This window comes from Gymnoscopelus microlampas (assembly GCF_963454915.1).
Source record: "Gymnoscopelus microlampas genome assembly, chromosome: 23".
Lineage (NCBI taxonomy): Eukaryota > Metazoa > Chordata > Actinopteri > Myctophiformes > Myctophidae > Gymnoscopelus > Gymnoscopelus microlampas.
In genome coordinates, this window is record NC_139960.1 from 21421219 (window position 1) to 21440510 (window position 19292).

Below are 19292 nucleotides of genomic sequence, written 5' to 3' on the forward strand. Positions count from 1 at the left end.
TATATGTTTTTGAAAGACTATTCTCCAGGGTGGGAAGACTCTCAGCACCCCACCTTTTTTGTATAATACACTTTTTGGGCAGAAAATAAAATATGTCCGCCAGATGGAAATTATGTTATTTACTCCACTGCGCCTTCTACAGATTTGGTCAATATAAATTACAATAGACAAGATCTGTAGAGGGCGCAGTGGAGTAGGTAAAATCATTTCTGTCTGGCGGACATATTTTATTTTCTGCCCAAAAGGTGTATTATACAGAGAAGGTGGGTCCTGAGAGGCTTCCCACCCTGGAGAATAGACTTTCAACAACACAAAACAACCTTTGTTGCAATAATTAGCAAAATAGTTGTCTTTATCTTTTACTAAAGTTGGAGACCTGGCACAGTAGTGAAATGTCCAGTCCATGGGAATAGCACCCGTTGCTAACAGAGCGTTAGGGAGAACTCGCTAAAGCTCTGGACCAGAGCTACTGATTGGTCAGAGCATGACGCGTCACAGGCGATTTAAAATTCGAAAACAGCAGCTGTGTGTCGGAGAGTTTATACTTTGTTGTGTGTGGACGACGTGTGTGTTGTTGAGAACTGCGGCGATATCACACTATCTATCAACAGGTAACATTATTAACATTGAAGGCTAATTTGTTGTATGATTCACTCACTGTTGCCACAAAGAGTAAAACTCTGTGTTGCCCATTAGAATGAGATTTAGAGCATATAAACGTGTTGTATACCATAGGGGTCATCAATATGTCTGTACACGGGCAAATGTGTCCGTGGTAATGGTCTTGTCCGTGGCAAATGTATTTTTTACACACTATTATAATGTTGTTATTTTGATCAGAAGACCCAATATTTCAAATAATATCAAGTCTCCAGGTTTTCTTAAGAATATGTAGCCGCAAGCAACTCTTAGATGCTACTTTTGCTTATAGGCTCTATTCACAGCAGCCATATTATGAAGACATTCACAGGTGTTGCCAATGATATTGATGAGGGCTCTGTTCCATTCTGCTCAAACAGAGTCAGGGTGCTGATTGTGCATGTTGGCCCACTGGAAACACTCTGTTACACCAGTGGGTCTACAGTTGGGGGCCAGGGACCCTCATGGGCTTCCAAATGGCCCCACAGGTGTGTAACTCTTGAGAGTGTACAAATGGAACTTACGGGTCCATTTGGTTCCATTTGTACACTCTCAAAGTTATGGGGGTTGTGGAAACCACTGTGCTAGACTAAATGGAACAGAGCCTTCATTAGTATCATTGGTAAAGTGATAATATGGCTGCTGTGCATAGAGCCTAACATCCAAACAGAAAAGTCCTATGATCTGATTGTGAGCTATTTTCACCGTTGTTCCAAACTCCAACACTTAGAACATTTTTCACCTGCATGGAATCTATTGACAAAGTAGCTCATAACATGTCTATGGTGGATTTTTATGAAACTCTGTTTAGATGGGGTGTCAAGGGTTGGTATTGCAGCTCTAGATTCCAGATAGGATCTAGGAGTTCCTTGCGGCTACAGAATATGTATGACACTGATTTACTACACACTATGGCATATTGGGAGTCCAACTAGTACTAGTGGTTCTGAAATGTTTTCTTTGCAAGGACACCCTTAACTCTGAGATTGTACAAATATGACCAAATGGTTCCATTTGAACTGAATTACAGATGTGTTAGCGCTTTGTGTTTCTGGTAATATTATTGTCCACTCATTTTGTATGTCTGTGGCAAACATTGCATTTTGACACAAATGTCCACCACAAGCCAACATGGCGATGAGCCCTAGTTGCATTTGGCTCTTCTTTTATTTTTTAGCTAAACATAAAAGTCTATAATGGAGTGAGGAGAACGAGTGTAGTTTATGACATTATTCATGGCCCTTGGGCGCCAACATTCTGAGCCCACATTTTCTATTTGTGTGTGTGTGTGTGGGTGTGTGTGTGTGTGTGTGTGTGTGTGTGAGACAGGAGCAATGGCAACTGTAAAAGACAATCTGAAGACCTTGGTAAAAGTCTTCAGGAGAGAATGCCATAGAGTTCTTAAATCAGAGAGAACCACGATTCATGGAGCTGATGGCATGCTGATGGTTCTACAACTTACCATGGCCGAAGTGAATAAACAGGTAATTATTAGAAGAACCCCCCCCCCCTCACTGTAGACTTCAAACCACTACTGTGGTCCTAATTACGCTCTTGGTCCAAGTGATAAATCCACCCAAATGTGTAGTAGCTCTATGAGCCAAATCCACATCATCGTCATCCCTGGGTACTTTACTGTACCACCTCAGCCTGAGGGAATCATTAGTCAAAATGTCATGTTCACAACCAATGACATTACCACAGATTTCCTGTTGAGACCGCTCATGTCCCATTTTTAGACTCTGGGAGAAGTTCTGCTTATGGCCTTTAAACCCTGATTGGTTCCAGGCAGCCAATAATCATGGCTGCTGCCTTCTCTGTTTTCTCTCTCTCCCTGACAGGAGAATGGAGAGTTCAAAGTGGCTCTGAGTGATGTTCTGATGGCCTGGAAACACTTACTGTTAGACAAACTTCACCTGCCCCTCGAAAAAAACTTCCTACGCCCAGAGAACTATGATCTCATCCGGGAAGCGTACGAATCCTTCCTAAAACGTTCCAACACCGTGGACCTGGTTGATGTCCACTCTATGTACAAACAGCTGAGACTGGAGATGGACCCAGAGGAGCCTGTGAGCCCAGTGAGTAGTAGGGCCTGATTGAAACCAGGCTTTTGATTGTGGATGATTAGATACGCTACTGTCTAAGAGATGAGGCCAGCAAAGTTTATCGCTGAATCTTTTATTTTATTCTGCTGCCAAAGGTCCAGCTGTTTGATTTTCTGTCGGGCAACAAGGAGGCCCCAGTTTTGGCAGATGCAGCGTCAGTCCCTTCAACGCCATCCAACAAATCCAGGCCTCACAGCTTACAGGTATGCCATCACCATGTTTCATGTGTTAATATAAATGTAAGCTATAGAAGTTAAAATGTTCTGTTAATTGACTGACTACCCTAAAGAAAGCTAATGAACGCACTCGTATATATGGTAGGTGTATTATTAACCACTTTCATCCTGGCATCCATATTTTGGGCATGTCATTATAAGAGGATTCTTTTTAAAAGAAATGGCAGATCTGCTCTCCCACAACTTGTAGATCGGTCACATTGTTTTGAATATGGTTTAAGTGATTAAGAATATGAAATGCTATGTTGTCATGGCATAGACCATAAAGAAATGCAACGGTTACTATTTTTTTCCTTTCTCATTCTGGCATGAATTCATTATTTATTTTCCCCCAGGTTTTGCTGCTCTCGTTTACTCTTTGGAATCCGACTCACTCTTATTAACAGGAACTTTAAATCATATCACTTAGATTTAAGAGAGCAATGTGAATTCAATTACCAGGCAGATGTTTTAAAACGCAACACAATGTGGGCCTGGGACGCAGGCTTCTTTAGCACAGCAGCCTCCTTTCCTGCAGCTGTTCTCTGTCACCTGCTGATTCATGAGTGGTTAGCAGTGGCTTGCTACTGCACTACCAGCTAGGCTGATGAAGTTTAGGAAGTTTGGGTTCAAACACAAAGTGGAAGGCAGACGACTGCTGTTTGCTATAATCTAATGCAGCTGACATAAAACTACTGTTCCTGCTGCCTGCTGAAGAGTACTGCCTCTAATCAAATGTTGAAGTTCCAGTCATTTTCACTCGTAGAAAGTTGGCAGTGTATTTGGATTCATAACCTACATCCTCTCTGCCTTTTTAGCAGATGAAGAGGGTGGTGAGGAGAGTGTTCTGCTCCTATCTGGACTTGCTGGTGAACTCAAAGAATGACTTGGCCTTAGCGTGTACACTGGACATCCCCAGTAGGGCGCTTGGACGAAAAGCCTTCACTGACATAAAGCATGCAGCACGTAAAAGCAACAATTCATTCTTTTTGGTAAGAAAAGAGAGTCCCATTGAACATGCATTTGTTACTTTAGGTCAGGGATCTTCAACGTTTTTCAGGCCAAGGACCCCCTAGCTGAGAGAGATGAAGCATATTGTATGAAATTGTGTTGCAGATTAAACTTTTTTATAGATTTCATAGATGGCTGTATTCATGTTAATGTGTATTTTCAGATAGTTAACCTCAATATTTAGTCAACTTGACCATTGGCTCTGTACTTGGTCTGCTCTTTTTCCCTCTACACGATTCTCCGAAAATAGCCGATCTACAAGCTCACAACCCTAGATCGGCTATTTTCGGCTAATGTTCCCCACCACACAAAGATTTGGCGGACCCCCTGTAGTAACTCTGAGGACCCCCTAGGGGTCCCGGACCCCCTGTTGAAGACCCCTGCTTTAGGTGAAAAAAAAAGAGATTCGGTGCAACATTTGCTTATGGTGTTCAACAGGCTGTTTCATCCTTTGTGAGGGCCATCCAGCTTGGAGGAAAAGGCTACGCCCCCGCAGAGTCCGACCCATTGAGGAAACATGTCAAAGGCCTGTCAGATTTTGTCCAGTGTGTAGACAACCTGGAGGAGATACTGGGAGAGATCCCCAACGCCAGGTACACAGTAAAAGTTCTTCTTAGTCCTTTCTGTCTCGCCTACGTTCTTGGCAAAAGACCAAATACATGTTTGTTTGAGCGAGGGTACAGATGTGCATCACAGCCGAAATTGAACCGCTGCTATGGGGCAAGCCGTAGCTGAGTGGGTAGAGGGTAGTGTCTGGTAGTAGTCAGAAGGTTACCGTTTGCCTCCAGGCCTGCCCATGTCTACTTGGCAAAGTGTCCCTGAGCAAGACACCCTTAAACGCTCCCCCAATGCTCATCACGACCATCTGAGAAGCCATCAGCTGGGTGAAGCTGACACTGAATTCCCACCATGGGGTTAACAAAGGTCTTCCCCTCATTATCTAGTAGGCTACTAGCACACTCCATGACACAATACACATGCATCCATTTGGGTCCACAGTAAGTCTCTTTTTGAAATAAAAAAAAAAACAAATGAACATACACAGGATTTCACTGTGTTTGACGGTGAGCTTTTGGTGTTCTGTTGAACAATTTAAACCCTGTTGTGTATACTTAGTTGAAGGAGGTCCGCAATGGATCTATACTCATCCTCCCCCCCCCCCCTCAAGAGCAAAGTTCCTAGCCAAAGATTGACGATCTACAAGCTCACAACACATCGCATTGCAACTCGAGCTTGTAGATCAGCAATTTTTGCCGAATGTTCGCCACCAGAATAGGGAAACTAGGGTGCATGTGGAAAGACCACACACATCAAGATCTCTGGCAAACTCTCATGATCTGTTTTACCATCATGGCATCAAACCCCACCTGTTCCATTGCTGTATACAGATCATTACTTGTCTCCCTCCAAAACCTTCTAATGACAGCGAACTCGGGTTTCTATGATAACATTGAGATTGCTAAAGCATGTTTATCTTTGCTACAACAAAGCCTTTTTTTTAAATGTTAAATAATTTGTTCCTTCTTAGGTCTGCTTACTTAGATGAATTATCATCAAACTTTCAGCTCCACAGATCACCCTTAATGCTATTACAGAGTGTATATGTTCTTCATCAAGTCTTTGGCAATGCAACACAAGTTGTTATCAGAAATAGTTTGGTAGGACTGAGCTTTGAGGTAAAGCTGTGGAAGACAAATAATTTGAGGAGGACTGAGCTTTGAGGTAAAGCTGTGGAAGACGTCATCCTTTGTACCAGTCCCAGCTGAGTGAATATAGCTCGGTCAAGTTGGACCACATTGTAATGGCAGCATAGTATTGGACTGACGACCTCCTGTAGATGTTTTTACCCCCGGCAGTAGCAGAGGGATCTAAGAATGTCCTAAACTTTGGCCCTAAACGAGATCTCTTGATAACCACTCGCTGAATTCTGTGCATTTACTTTCCTTTACCCATTAAAACCGGTAAAGTACATTTTTGTGTTGGCTATTCAAAAATAGCAGATATATACGAGCTTGTACATCTGCTATTTTTTTATATTTTTGAAAAATCTTGAAAGTGTGAGAACGCATTTGTAGAATCAGCCCTCTCGTCTTAATGGGCTAGACTAGAGCCATTGTCAGGTCAAAATGTCAACTTTACAGACAAGATTAGCAAAAATGTGAATAATTTGGGGCATTGGTTCTTCTCTGGCATCCAGGGAGTGTGCGTGCACAGTTTCACGCCGATCGGTCCTACGGTGCCGGAGATTAGCTGTACACAGACAGACGGACACACACAGACTGAGGGACAGGGGCGAAAACATGGTCTCGGACACACCTTCGGCCTGGCGGAGACAATAAAAATTGTGTGGATGTACTCGGGACACAAACACCAGTTCGAAAGAATACATTTTTGGGGAAATTAATCGCATGGAGAGGAAAGAAATCACCCCCAGAGTGTGAGGACCGTAGGGCTTGTTCTTTAGTGGTTGTTTAGTTGTCAGTTCTTAGTGTCTCCAAAGAGTAGTCCCTTTATGAAGAGGCACCATGTGAACCAAGCCAAAACGGGTCTTTCAACAACCTGCACCTTTTGCTCCCCTTCACACCCTCGGTGGAGTACTGTATTTCCTCACACAAACACCTTCTATGGAGAGTTCAGGGCCCTTTGTTCCGCTAACATCTGTTTTCCCAAATGATTCAGTTACTGAGCCTCGCTCGCTCTCCAGAGCTAGGTCAGGGTTGGACGGCCGCCTTTCCACCTTGCTATGTTTACATTTTCTGATCTCTTTAGCAGGGAGTGCTACAGTGCACACTGCTATTAGGCATATACAAAAGTGATGAAATTGAACTGATATGCCAAAATTGAAGCATTGACCTGGTTTTGCTTGGCATGGTGGCTTGGCTTCTTTTGAACTCCTGATGACTGACTAAAATACATGTTAATGCATTGGCTCTAGAAAGATCACATTTGCAATGGGATGTAGAAGAAAACAATCCACGAAAATGTAAATTATTTTCCAATGACTCTTGGACAGATGTGTTACAGATATACATATGTCAATTGGGCCACATTTTCTCACGTTCAGGAGACGAGAGTAAAGATTTAGTAAAGTTCAACTTTATTTATTTTTGGGTTCAAACAAAGTATTTTGTTAAAATGTTAAAATACTATATTCTGATAGTAATCATTGCTATAGAGTGTTTGTTCAGTAACAGGAGTCTCCATGTCTCTCCAGCTCTTTAATAAACAGAAAATACATTTTTCGGTAGGTGTCAAAATCTCAGCCAATCAGGAGAAAGTACCCATTTTTAAGCTTAATTTGTATAGTGTTCCAGTTCCAATTTTGTCTGCTCATTTCTTAGTGTCATCACTTCCAATTTCACTTGTTTAATCTATATCCTGATTGAGTTCTCTGTCCTGGTTGGATAAAATTGGAAATGAAATTGAAACTGAAACGAAAATGCATTTTCTGTTTAATAAAGAGCGGGAGAGACAAGGAGACTCCTAATACTGAACAAACACTATAGCAATGAGTACTATCAGAATATAGAGCTATTTAACACTTATTTTAACCAATGTAAATCACTTACCCTACCTTTAAGTAATATATCTGCATACCGTAACCTGAAACGATACTCGCCTTTTTCAACTTGGCCCACAAGGCCCTTGATGTCATTAAGAGACAAATTCAGGGGCCGCTCCGTCAACAGTAAATGGAACCCTGAATCGGTGGACACATTACGATGCCCTGGATGACTTTTATAGGGTACATTTTCTGATTCATAACTCTTAGACTACGAGGAAATGAAGCTCAATTGGATGTATAAATAATACTGAGACCCAATATGTCCCAATAAGTTTCCTCAGGGGTTCTGGAGAGGATCCAGTAGACATGCTTGGAGGACCTGGAACAATATCTTAAGTAGAGATTCAGATTAGAACCATGCCTTCTGGTTTCTAGACTAAAGTGAAGTTGTTAGGCGTTCATGGTGATAGGACTCTCTGCAATCATAAGAATAACCTGACCACCATTTTAGGATTTGATTTTCTGTAATCGGTCTGTTTTCTTGAAAGAGATCCTACCTTTGTAAACTAAAGGGTGTGTGTGTGTGTGTGTGTGTGTGTGTGTGTGTGTGTGTGTGTGTGTGTGTGTGTGTGTGTGTGTGTGTGTGTGATGTATCTTACATTTCTTTGACTGACCTAGTATTTGATCCTCAGTGCATGTGGAGCCAGGCTGGTGTCTTCCATCAGGGCAGTGCTTGTGAAGGGACGCAGCAGTGGAGATGAGGTGTGTGCACAGGCTGATGAGACTGCAAAGGACCTGAAGGAGAGGATCTCTCAACTACACCAGAGCGAGACACAGGGAACGGGGATAAGTCCAGCCAGGGTAAATTTATGACCCCTGTGTGCAACCATTTCAGTTTGGTGTATTTTCAAAGTCTATATGCTGCAGTTAGTGCTACAGCAACTTCCTCTTAATTACATTGTAACTACGTTAACTAATAATCCCCCCCCAACCCCAGTTCAAATCACATGCCATCAATCACGCCACTGCGTTGGGCGGTCGGGAGACGGTGAAAGTGCTCCTCGCTATACTGGATGAAGAGGCAGTGGCTCCTCCCTGTACCAACAAGGCAGATCTCCTGTCTGAGGACCAGCCTGTCCTCAGTGAAGTTGAGGGGGCCTGCATCTTTACACTGTTCAGGTTGGCTTTGCACAGCTGCTCATATAAAGATGAATAAGACTCATCTCTGAATATGTTAACAGCAGTCACACTCTGGCTTTTTTTTTTTTTTTTGGGACGTTAATGGGGCCTGAAGCCTCGGTTAGCGTAACCTTCTAGCTCTTGTAATTTATAAACTTATTTTCTCTGCCTGTGTTTGTGGCTCTGACTCCAGGTCCCCCGAGGTGTCTACTGGATCCTCTCCAGAACCCCTGAGGAAACGAGTCCAGAGTCGGCAAGACCTGCTCAAGCCCAAGCCCAAGGTAACGCAGGCCCCCTCATCCATGAGACCAAATCCAAACCATCAGTTACTCCAAATTGAATCAGATGTACAAACATTGAAAATAATGTCTTTACATCCTGTAATTTCTCCCCGGTATTATATTATTTATTTGCTTAGCTGAAGCCCTCATCTTAACTGGCTTCCACCATTTCCGTTTGCACAGCTGCGTTTTAGCTCCAAGTGTTAGTTTAAGGGTGTTATTTGAATCTGTAGAATAAAACTACTTATCGACGGAGGATCCAAACCATCAACCCTTCTGGTGTCCCATTAGCAGTGCTTGGGACCTTGTTGTGTTCACTGCCGTACACAGCTGCATCAGCTTGTCGCATCACGTGTCCTCATATTCCTAAAAAAAATCGCCTCAGGCTTCTGATGGTTCAAGATGAGACATGGTAGAGGTCAGTGACAGAATCCATCACGGTGCAGTTATGAAAGTTGGTTTGGGGTAAACGCTCTTCTGCCTGTGTGTGTGTGTGTGTGTGGGCTTTTGTTGTTGCAATATAGGCTGTAGAAAAAGGTTGATTTCAATAAAAGTGTAGGTTTGCATTTACCTTTTACAAAAGTAACCCACCCACACCAGAGTTTCCTTCACCATGTACTATGTGTCCATAACTGCAGAGACCTATAAGATACTGGCTCCATCATTTACATTGAGAGATGAGGCTTGTTCTTTTAACACAAAACAAACAGTTTGAACTCCTTTCAAACATGTATTCTAAACCATTGGTTCTCAAAGTGGGGTCCAGGGACCCCCACTTGGTCCTTGGAGGGGGTTTCCAGGGTGTCCCCAGCTAAATGTGTTAATACACTATCACAATGATTTAAACCCCTTCATCCATTTCTATGTTGGCTATTCAAAAGTAGCAGATATACAAGCTCACACGGCATGTCACTTTGTGTCGCGCTGCAAGCTTGTAAATCTGCTATTTTTGATTTTTTTTTTCTAAATCTTTGTGGGGGTCCCCGGCACAAAACATTTTCAAATGGGGGGAGGGGGGTCCACGGCCAAATATACGTCAATTTGGGGGTCCTTGGCACGAAAAAGTTTGAGAAACACTGTGCTAAACACATTTTGTGAAATGGCTCCTTTATGTGATTGCGCAAGCAGATGTCATTTCAGCTCCCCACAATCTGGCCGCCTTCCTGTTTGAGTGCGCTGTAATGGTCCCAGGGTAGCTCACCGCTTCCTGAACTCGGTGAGCGGAAGCTTTCTGCATCAATTTCACTTTGAAGATGCCATATCAGTCGCGTAACCCGACTAGCTGGGGGAAACTTGAAAGGTTATTGTTTCCTGTTGTCTGCTGAATGACTTTATCCCCAGACTTCTCCAGCGGTTTCATCATGCGCTGACGTCAACTGGCACACAGCGGCCGATGGACAGATTTCAATTTCTGCATCGGGGATCTCTCAAATTGCTTTCCTCCAATCCCTGAATGGAATAATAAAGCAATTAATGCCAAATTATTTGCTCTCTGTGATGTCGTTGATATTGTGCATTTTCAACCTAATTGTGCTATGCTGTAGGATGTTAACACCTGCTGCGATATCTCATTTCCACTACCGTGTGTGCGGCTCACATACTGTAGAACTTGAGAAATTGCTTGCACCTGCTGTATTGTCTGGAATGTGCTGGTCAGGTGCCTCCAGCGGTGGTTCAGTCGGTGCACAGGGGTTATTTCAGGACAGCCGTCCCCCTGTGGATTGGGGAGCCATTCAAACAGACAGTGCCACCTTGGGCTACCACCTGTTGTAATTGGATTAGATGTTCTCAGTCGGTCATAGTTTTTTGCTATGTTCCTTCTTCCATCCCCTCTCATTGTTTTCTGGGGCGTTCCAGATATGGTTTATTGGCATGCTATCAGGGCAGGCTACATTTTTAGCTCCATTATTGCAGCGCGCCTTGGTCTTAGGGTTACTGTTGTTTTAGGTGCTCTTTTGAGAGGTTCTTTTGAAAAGCCTTTCTCCCAGGCTTTGATCCCTTTGTGCTTTACAGACCCACCCAGCTTTGCACACTGTATTTCTTCCCCTGGATTCCTCCTCCCTACTGGGGCCCACTACACTGAAGGGTGAAATCCTTTTGATTCTGATAATCCGGAGCCGGCGTAGATCAAACAGTGGGTGAAAGCAGTGGATCCTTATGCCCCACGGCTAGGATTGAGGCCCTCTCGTGTACTTGACTTCATTATAACTAGGCTGTCCTAAAAATAATACACCCATTAATGAGCTGCCATGATGCGGTCAAATAGATGTGTTTGTAGTGATGCATGATAAAAAGGTGACCGTTTACAACAAGTTCTGTTTTTATTTATTCCAGGCTAGTGCGCACATCATCCAATCTCAGTTTGCATGTACATATAAAGACGAGGAGCCTCGCCTAAACCGTGTGCTGGACTTCCTAAGCACCAGCCAGGTCCCCACCTGTGTGCATCCAGCCCCCAAACGTGATGACACCGCAGCAGTCGACAAGGACTCGCATCCAGAGCTCACCTCTCTTGAGGACCTGGGCACAGGTACAGATTCAAGCCATATTCCAGGAATCCATCTTTATTTTCACTGGAGACCGCATGTACTGTGCTAACACTGAACGGCTCCAAGTTTCAATACAAATGCTGTAACGTACTGAGTCCCAGATCCCCAACCCCCCACCCCACTCTGTTGGGATAGGCTTCCATTCCCTCTGACGCCACACATCTGGACCGGAGCCCGGTCCCACCTTCCCGGCCGCGGCCTCGAACCCTGCCCAATCCCAGCCCTGGGACTGGTACTTACCATCAACCTTTAAATGATTCCCCATTCTATAAAACCTGCTCACCCCCACATCTGTAGTAAAAACCGAAAGAAGCATGTGCACGCGCACACACACTTCATTTTCTCCCGTTTCCCTTTCACTATTTCTTTCTGTGGGAATTCAGGCTGTGCTCCATCAGATTACATGACAAATGTTCAATTTCAGCTCAGTTCAGTAGAATAAACACACAGCCTGTTTAAACACAGGGCTAACGTCAGCAATTTCATCACGACCCTCTGCCCCTCCCTCCCATTATTTCTTTTACCAGATTGTTAACCTTCCTGTAACTCTTTGTTCCCTTCTTTCCAGCAGATGGTAACACAGAGTCCTCCAGTAAGACGCAGAGAGGTGTACGCCAGGGGGCTGCTTTTGGGCCGAGATGTGGAAATGCCCCGAGCCGTGGAGCCGGTCTGGGCAGTAAGAAAGAGGCCAAAGGCAGCAAGAGGAAGCAGGTGGATGTTGACCAAGACGGCGCAGTAGAAAACCAGCCCCCAACAAAGAAATGCCCCCCTGGTGTCTCTGGCAAAATGCCAGCTAAGAACCCCACCAAGGGTCAGAGTAAAAAGAAGCTGCTTGCTGGACAAGGCAAGCTAACCAGCTTCTTTAGAGTGTAATACTCTCAGTGCACTCTCAGTGCATATCGTTGCTGTTGCGGCAGAAATCTCCATATTTTAACTTTTTGTGTTTTTTTTTTGTAAATTAATGCCCTACTTGATCATACTACAGCGTCACACAAAAGTAGCAGATCTACAAGCTCGTAAAGCGGCACGAAGCAACGTGTTTTGAGTTTGTAGATCTGCTACTTTTGCTGTTTTTGAATCCTGAACATTTTGGACCACCCGACAGAGACGATATGTTTATTAACAGTGTGTCAGCTGTGTGACATTATGGGAGTCGTTTCAAAATGCATTAGATGTATGAAAGCTAATTGAATGCATGCCAGAGATAAACATGGATGTTTTATTTTGTGTGCGAACGCGGCTGTGCGCGTTCGTTCGTTCTCCAGTGGCACAAGAGCCATTGTTGCCCTAAATGTGGAAAATGTTAGTGCTGAGTGCCTGAAACCCAAGCAGATCAGTTTGGTAGCAGATCAGTGGGAGCTTGGATTCAGATTCATCTCACTCCAAGACGCACTGCCAATAACCTTTCTGCCTCAAGCGTCTTTCATCGCTGTCATCGACCTATAGTTTTATACTCCCCAAATCTGTTAATAGCACACCATCAAAATCCACACACTGTAAATCGGCTACAGGATGTTTCGTATTAATAAACTTTTATTTTGTTTTACACATTTTTATGTTTTCTCTTTGTCTACCATGCAACACATTTTCAGGAACCATGCAACACAAGGAAGAAATTTATTTTACAGCAGCTTGAAGGAGAGCCTAGAGAGCTCTCTTATCGTAGCAGGGTCGGTAGACTCTTCCTATCATACATCGCAGAACTAGACACGGGGACAGAAAGAAAGGACATGTAATAAATTGGCTTCATTTTGGGACAAATACAAATATTAGACTATATATATATATACACACATTTTTTTTTCTCTCCACACAACAGAAAAATAAACATTCAGAACCTAACCTAAGGGTGATAGGCGATCTACAAGCTTACACATTGTGAGCTTGTAGATCGACTATTTTCAGCAAAGATATTTGCTGTAGGGGGGCCTAGTATAGACCCCTGGGGGAATCCGGTCAGTAAGTATAAAGGGTGATAGGCGATCTACAAGCTTACACATTGTGAGCTTGTAGATCGACTATTTTCAGCAAAGATATTTGCTGTAGGGGGGCCTAGTATAGACCCCTGGGGGAATCTGGTCAGTAAGTATAAAGGGTTTAAGTGGTTAACTCTAACAATGTAATACACATAGAGTAGGCGTCCCGATACTTACGGTCGAGGTCGGCCTCCCTGCGCTCAACATTGAAACTGTATTCAGCAGGAGTGTGTTCTGAGCTGGGGTCTGTGAGCTGAGCCAGGCCGTGGGCAAAGGCTGGATTCAGACCGCGTCTGCGGTGTCCTTTCAGTCCTGTGTCCTGTGGAGCAGTGCAGCATTTACACATGTGTGGAATGCAGTATAGGAAGATCCATCGACCCATTTGACCCGATATGAAAACATACTGCAAATCTTTGAATATATATGTTTTAGAGCGAAATGTTTTAACTCCGATCTGTGTTTCTGGGGGTCCAACTTATGGAGATGGGGGTCCACGGCCAAATGCATAATTTTGGGGGTCCTTGACATGGAAAAGTTGGACCACCGCTGATATAACAACATACTGTTAGGATGTTGATTTTTTTTTTTTTTTTTTAATCCCTGGATCAAAATATTTGGTATTTTGATTCAGATATTTGATCCATATTTGATATTCTGGGGCAAAGACTCAAATCTTTGTCCCAGAAGCAAAGATTTGAGTCACAAATGTTCTCTTTAAAAATATATATATTCAAAGATTTGTACAAATTATCACACTTTTTTTTTTAAAGTATAAAATAATGATTACAGCTAAAATCTAAAATGACACAGATGCGTTCCTGGATTGAATGAGTTAAAAAGATTGCAAATGACTGGTATACCGCATAGAGAGAACTCTGTTTGCCTCTGGTTGGATCACAGACCCCAACATGGAAGAAATGTGTCCTACTTGGGCAAGTTTCCACTCACACACCTAAGCCATTTGAACTGTGGCAATGGCCAGTAGGCCCGGTTCTTCTGGAGGCCCTATTCAACCAAATGGCTTTGTTTCCTCTCATCATGGCTCCACTCTGTTCCATTACCGCAGAGATAATCACCGCGTTCACGACACGCTGGAGACACGGCTGCCAGATAACGTCTTTACACATCTCAGCCAAACGTTTTGAGGGAACAGAGACATACTGTATGTCATCATTCCTCTCACTGTGTGAACCCAATAAAACCTTTTACACTTTTGTTCATCTGACATGTTCATCACACAGTGTTCCTGGCTTTCCAGCAGTGCAGTAAAAATGTGACCAAACTGGTAATGTTGGTTGCCAATTTTAAGATGTTTAGGATTTTTTTTTTTTAAATGTATACTGTGTACATATACTGTGTTGTCTTTCTTGAAAGAATTCAAAGAACACATTGTCGCACATTGCATTGCTGGACCCTACTTTGCAGTTTGGCGACAAACCCACCTAAATCGGGAAGCATTTCCATACCACATACCCTTGTGATCCATTGAATGAAAGTAGGCTGATCTTTAAAGGATAAACTCTTTATATAATAGGCCTAACTCTAAATCGAGGACATCAAAAAGTAAAAATGTAACTGTGTCTAGTGTCTACTTTGAATAGTGCACACTGCTTTGAATACCTACTCTATAAAACATGGAATTGTTCAAATATGACTTCTGTCAAAAGTTAGATGAGATTAAGTACTGTATGGATGGGTGCCACTTACTGACATGATGATGATCTTGGGGTTTACATCTTCAAGGTTGTCCAGGAAGAGCGTTCGTCTGTAAATGGGGGCCCCTCTGATGGGGTCCGATATCCCCTCATCGTCCAGTAGTGACGCCATGCTGTCTGGTTCCGTTCTGTCATCATCTAGCTTGCCTGCAGGTATGGCTGAACTCACTGAATGGCTGCTCAACTCGGAGAACAGCACCAGAGTAAATAAGACGGAGTATACCGAGATCATGATATCTTTTTGCACGTGCGGTCTTGAGTCAGAAATTGACACTCGGCAGACTGATCTCACCTCACCTGTCAGTGACTGTCAACGGTCTGGCAGCCCCCTTTTATAGCAGTACTTTTAAGCATGTGTGCGTTCTGATCACTGAATGTAGTTACATTTAACCACGTTATAAGGTCTCCTGTTGTGATGTATCTATCAGCATTGGTGGACACATCACTGCGTAGGCCATAGGTCAGAGCATATTTGTCAAGCAGCCACAGGTTCCCCATGGTAAGTGAATAGGAATGAATAAGTTGAATCACGGAATTACTCCTTTTTTATGGCATGGAAGAATTCATTCAATTTAGTGGAGAAAGGATACTTTTTTAAGCTCCTGCACACTGCCACATAGTGTCACCGAGGCCATCGAGAGGTCATAGGGCTGTAATTATTTGCACCTCTCTTCTGTTACAATCCACATGCTGTAATGAGTACAGCAGGAAACCAGACGGCGACCAACTGTGCCACATGAAAAACCTCTATTGAATGAATGCCCACAGTGAGATATCTCTGAGAGGCATCAATGGTTGTTATGATGGACAGTCCAAACATGTAGCCTAATTTAATAAGATCAGTCAAGGGTTATGTCCTCCAAACACTGATCAAGAAATTCAATTGATGATGATGACGACAATGATGATCCTACTTGGGAAATTTGTTTCAAATGTCATGTGTGACAGCTCCCATAGCCTAGAGCAGGGATACTCAAATAGCTGAACCTGTGGGCCACATTACCAAAATGGCAAGGGGCCAGGGGCCAGTTGATAAAATGACAACATTAAAGGGACAGTTCATGCCTATAATTCATTTGGGGGAATGACCCATCAAGTTCATTCAATTTCATTTACAAAGATTAGTGTGCTTGAATAGCTCAGTTGGAAGAGCTCTTGATTTCAGACCACAAGGTCATGGGATCGAATCCTAACACAGGAAACTCAGCATTTGAGCATTCTGGCTCCCATGGGTCTACTAACTTTTTTCTCCTTGAAGTGACCATTGCCATTGACAATGCATTGGGCGCTTAAAGTTAAATATTTCAAAAACTACAAATCATTTCAAAGTAAAACATCTCAAGGATGCATGTCCACAGTAAGGTGGATTTTTTTAACTGTGAATGGAGTTTCTAGGTGAAATTGTTTTTTTTAGGAGCACTTTACAATAATGACCCGTTATAAAGCATTTATAAACGTTTATAAGTAGTTTGTAGACTATTAACAAATCATTAACAACCTGTTTGTTGACATTCGTAAATGATTACTAAAACCTTTATAACTACAGTTACAAATCATTTGTAAAGTATTAGTAAGTAGTGAACTATTCATGAATAAGCCATTTATATACATCTGTAAAAGATTATTAAATCATTTGTAACGACCCATTCTAAAGCATTTATAAACGTTTATAAGCAGTTTGTAGACTATTAACAAATCATTAACAACCTGTTTATTGACATTCGTAAATGATTACTAAAACCTTTATAACTACGGTTACAAATCATCTATAAAGGTATTAGTAACTATTCATGAATAAGCCATGTATAATACATCTGTAAATGATTATTAAATCATTTGTAACTGATGTTACATAATATATACAAGCTATTGGTAGCTTGTTCATGTTTAACATATGCTTTGTTAAACATTCCTAAAGTATCTATAAATCCTTAGTACATGTTATTATGTGCCCTATAGTAAAGTGAAGACAGTTCATCATTTACAACTGTCTGTTAATGTGTTTGTTCATGTTTAACATGCTTTGTAAAACATTCCTAAAATATCTATACATCCTTTGTACATGTTATTATCATGTATGACTGTCTGTTAATGTGGACTTTCTCCTTACCTGTTGCAAACTACCTGGCTTTCATGAATGCAGACACCAAACAATTACTAGAATTATCATTCATGTTAAGCAAATGATGCGTAAGACATTCGTAAAGAGTATGTAAACCATTTGTGGTGTTAGGGACCAAAAAAGTCACTACAAAGTACTACCAATCAACTCTAAATTGCCTGAAACGTACTCCAAACAGGTTTTTGGGGGGACGATTTTGGCCTCCACACTTACTGATTATTTTGGATTTACTTGTCAGCCATCTGTTAGCTCAATGGGTTGAGACGCAGTATTCATGATCCAGAGGCCATGAGTTCAAATCCCATTGATGTCTTTCCTATGATTCTTTCCTTTGCAGACTGGCTTCCAGAAGATCAACTGAAAACTACCAGGAAGGCTATATTTGTCATCCAACTGTTAGCTCAATGGGTTGAGACGCAGTATACATGATCCAGAGGCCATGAGTTCAAATCCCATTGATGTCTTTCCTATGATTCTTTCCTTTGCAGACTGGCTTCCAGAAGATCAACTGAAAACTACCAGGAAGGCTGTACTTGTCAGCCATCTGTTAGCTCAATGGGTTGAGATGCAGTATTCATGATCCAGAGGCCATGAGTTCAAATCCCATTGATGTCTTTCCTATGATTCTTTCCTTTGCAGACTGGCTTCCAGAAGATCAACTGAAAACTACCAGGAAGGCTGTACTTGTCAGCCATCTGTTAGCTCAATGGGTTAAGACGCAGTATACATGATCCAGAGGCCATGAGTTCAAATCCCACTGGTGTCTTTACTGTGATGCTTTCCTTTGCAGACTAACTTCTGGAAAAACAAGTTAAAACCACCAGGAAACCTGTAACTCTCAGCCAACAGCGTAGCTCAACTGGTAGAGCGTCTGTCCAATAACATGAATTGACTTGACTTGGAGTGGGTTCGATTCCCACTCGAGTCAAGTGTCCCCGGTAACTTGAGGCAACGGATAAATTGACTGATATCCTTAGTGATGCTTCCCTTTGCAGACTAACTTCTAGAAAAACAAGTTAAAACCACCAGGAAACCTGTAACTCTCAACCAACAGCTAAGCTCAACTGGTAGAGCGTCTGTCCAATAACATGACTTGACCTGACTTGAGTGGGTTTGATTCCCACTCCGAGTCATGTGTCCCCGGTAACTTGGGCCAACGGATAAATTGACTGATATTCTTCGTGATGCTTCCCTTTGCAGAATAACTTCTAGAAAAACAAGTTAAAACCACCAGGAAACCTGTAACTCTCAGCCAACAGCTTAGCTCAACTGGTAGAGCGTCTGTCCAATAACATGACTTGACTTGACTTGAGTGGGTTCGATTCCCACTCGAGGCAAGTGTCCCCGGTAACTTGGGGCAACGGAGTTAGTCTGCAAAGGGAAGCATCACTAAGGATATCAGTCAATTTATCCGTTGCCCCAAGATACCGGGGACACTTGACTCAAGTGGGAATCGAACCCACTCAAGTCAAGTCATGTTATTGGACAGACGCTCTACCAGTTGAGCTATGCTGTAGGCTGAGAGTTACAGGTTTCCTGGTGGTTTTAACTTGTTTTTCTAGAATTTAGTCTGCAAAGGGAAGCATCACTAAGGATATCAGTCAATTTATCCGTTGCCCCAAGTTACCGGGGACACTTGACTCAAGTGGGAATCGAACCCACTCAAGTCAAGTCAAGTCATGTCAGGACAGACGCTCTACCAGTTGAGCTATGCTGTTGGCTGAGAGTTACAGGTTTTCTGGTGGTTTTAACTTGTTTTTCTAGAAGTTAGTCTGCAAAGGGAAGCATCACAGTAAAGACACCAGTGGGATTTGAACTCATGGCCTCTGGATCATGTATACTGCGTCTCAACCCATTGAGTTAACAGATGGCTGACAAGTACAGCCTTCCTGGTAGTTTTCAGTTGATCTTCTGGAAGCCAGTCTGCAAAGGAAAGAATCATAGGAAAGACATCAATGGGATTTGAACTCATGGCCTCTGGATCATGAATACTGC

The 19292-nt window shown here is 42.7% G+C and overlaps 2 protein-coding genes across 3 annotated transcripts; one reads left to right on the forward strand and one right to left on the reverse strand.

Moving 5' to 3' along the window:
• The first annotated feature begins 541 nt into the window (after positions 1-541).
• Positions 542-13035, forward strand: parpbp (PARP1 binding protein). Of its 2 annotated transcripts, none has more exons than XM_084050514.1 (11): positions 542-611; positions 1969-2123; positions 2481-2717; positions 2840-2947; positions 3778-3951; positions 4409-4563; positions 8168-8336; positions 8473-8654; positions 8848-8935; positions 11270-11465; positions 12053-13035. In XM_084050514.1, exons 2-11 carry the CDS (start codon positions 1974-1976, stop codon positions 12355-12357), a joined length of 1764 nt encoding a protein of 587 aa, XP_083906640.1. In that variant the 5' UTR covers positions 542-611; positions 1969-1973; the 3' UTR covers positions 12358-13035. The 2 variants fall into 2 exon arrangements, with proteins under 2 accessions (XP_083906640.1, XP_083906641.1); XM_084050515.1 differs by having other exon boundaries at positions 12056-13035.
• Positions 13036-13128: 93 nt separating this feature from the next.
• On the reverse strand, positions 13129-15407 carry pmch (pro-melanin-concentrating hormone; the record flags this gene model as incomplete). The annotated part of the gene is made up of 3 exons (XM_084049525.1): positions 13129-13187; positions 13638-13779; positions 15168-15407. The coding sequence occupies 3 exons, from the start codon at positions 15405-15407 to the stop codon at positions 13129-13131; spliced, it is 441 nt and encodes a 146-aa protein (XP_083905651.1).
• Positions 15408-19292: the final 3885 nt, after the last annotated feature.

What these genes read in the sequence shown, in the direction of transcription:
- parpbp (XM_084050514.1), top strand. Translation starts at nt 1,974, where the DNA reads ATGGCAACTGTAAAAGACAATCTGAAGACCTTGGTAAAAGTCTTCAGG. An exon ending in CCAGGCCTCACAGCTTACAG is followed by an intron (nt 2,948 to 3,777) that starts GTATGCCATCAC and finishes CTGCCTTTTTAG; the next exon opens with CAGATGAAGAGGGTGGTGAG. An exon ending in TGCATCTTTACACTGTTCAG is followed by an intron (nt 8,655 to 8,847) that starts GTTGGCTTTGCA and finishes CTCTGACTCCAG; the next exon opens with GTCCCCCGAGGTGTCTACTG.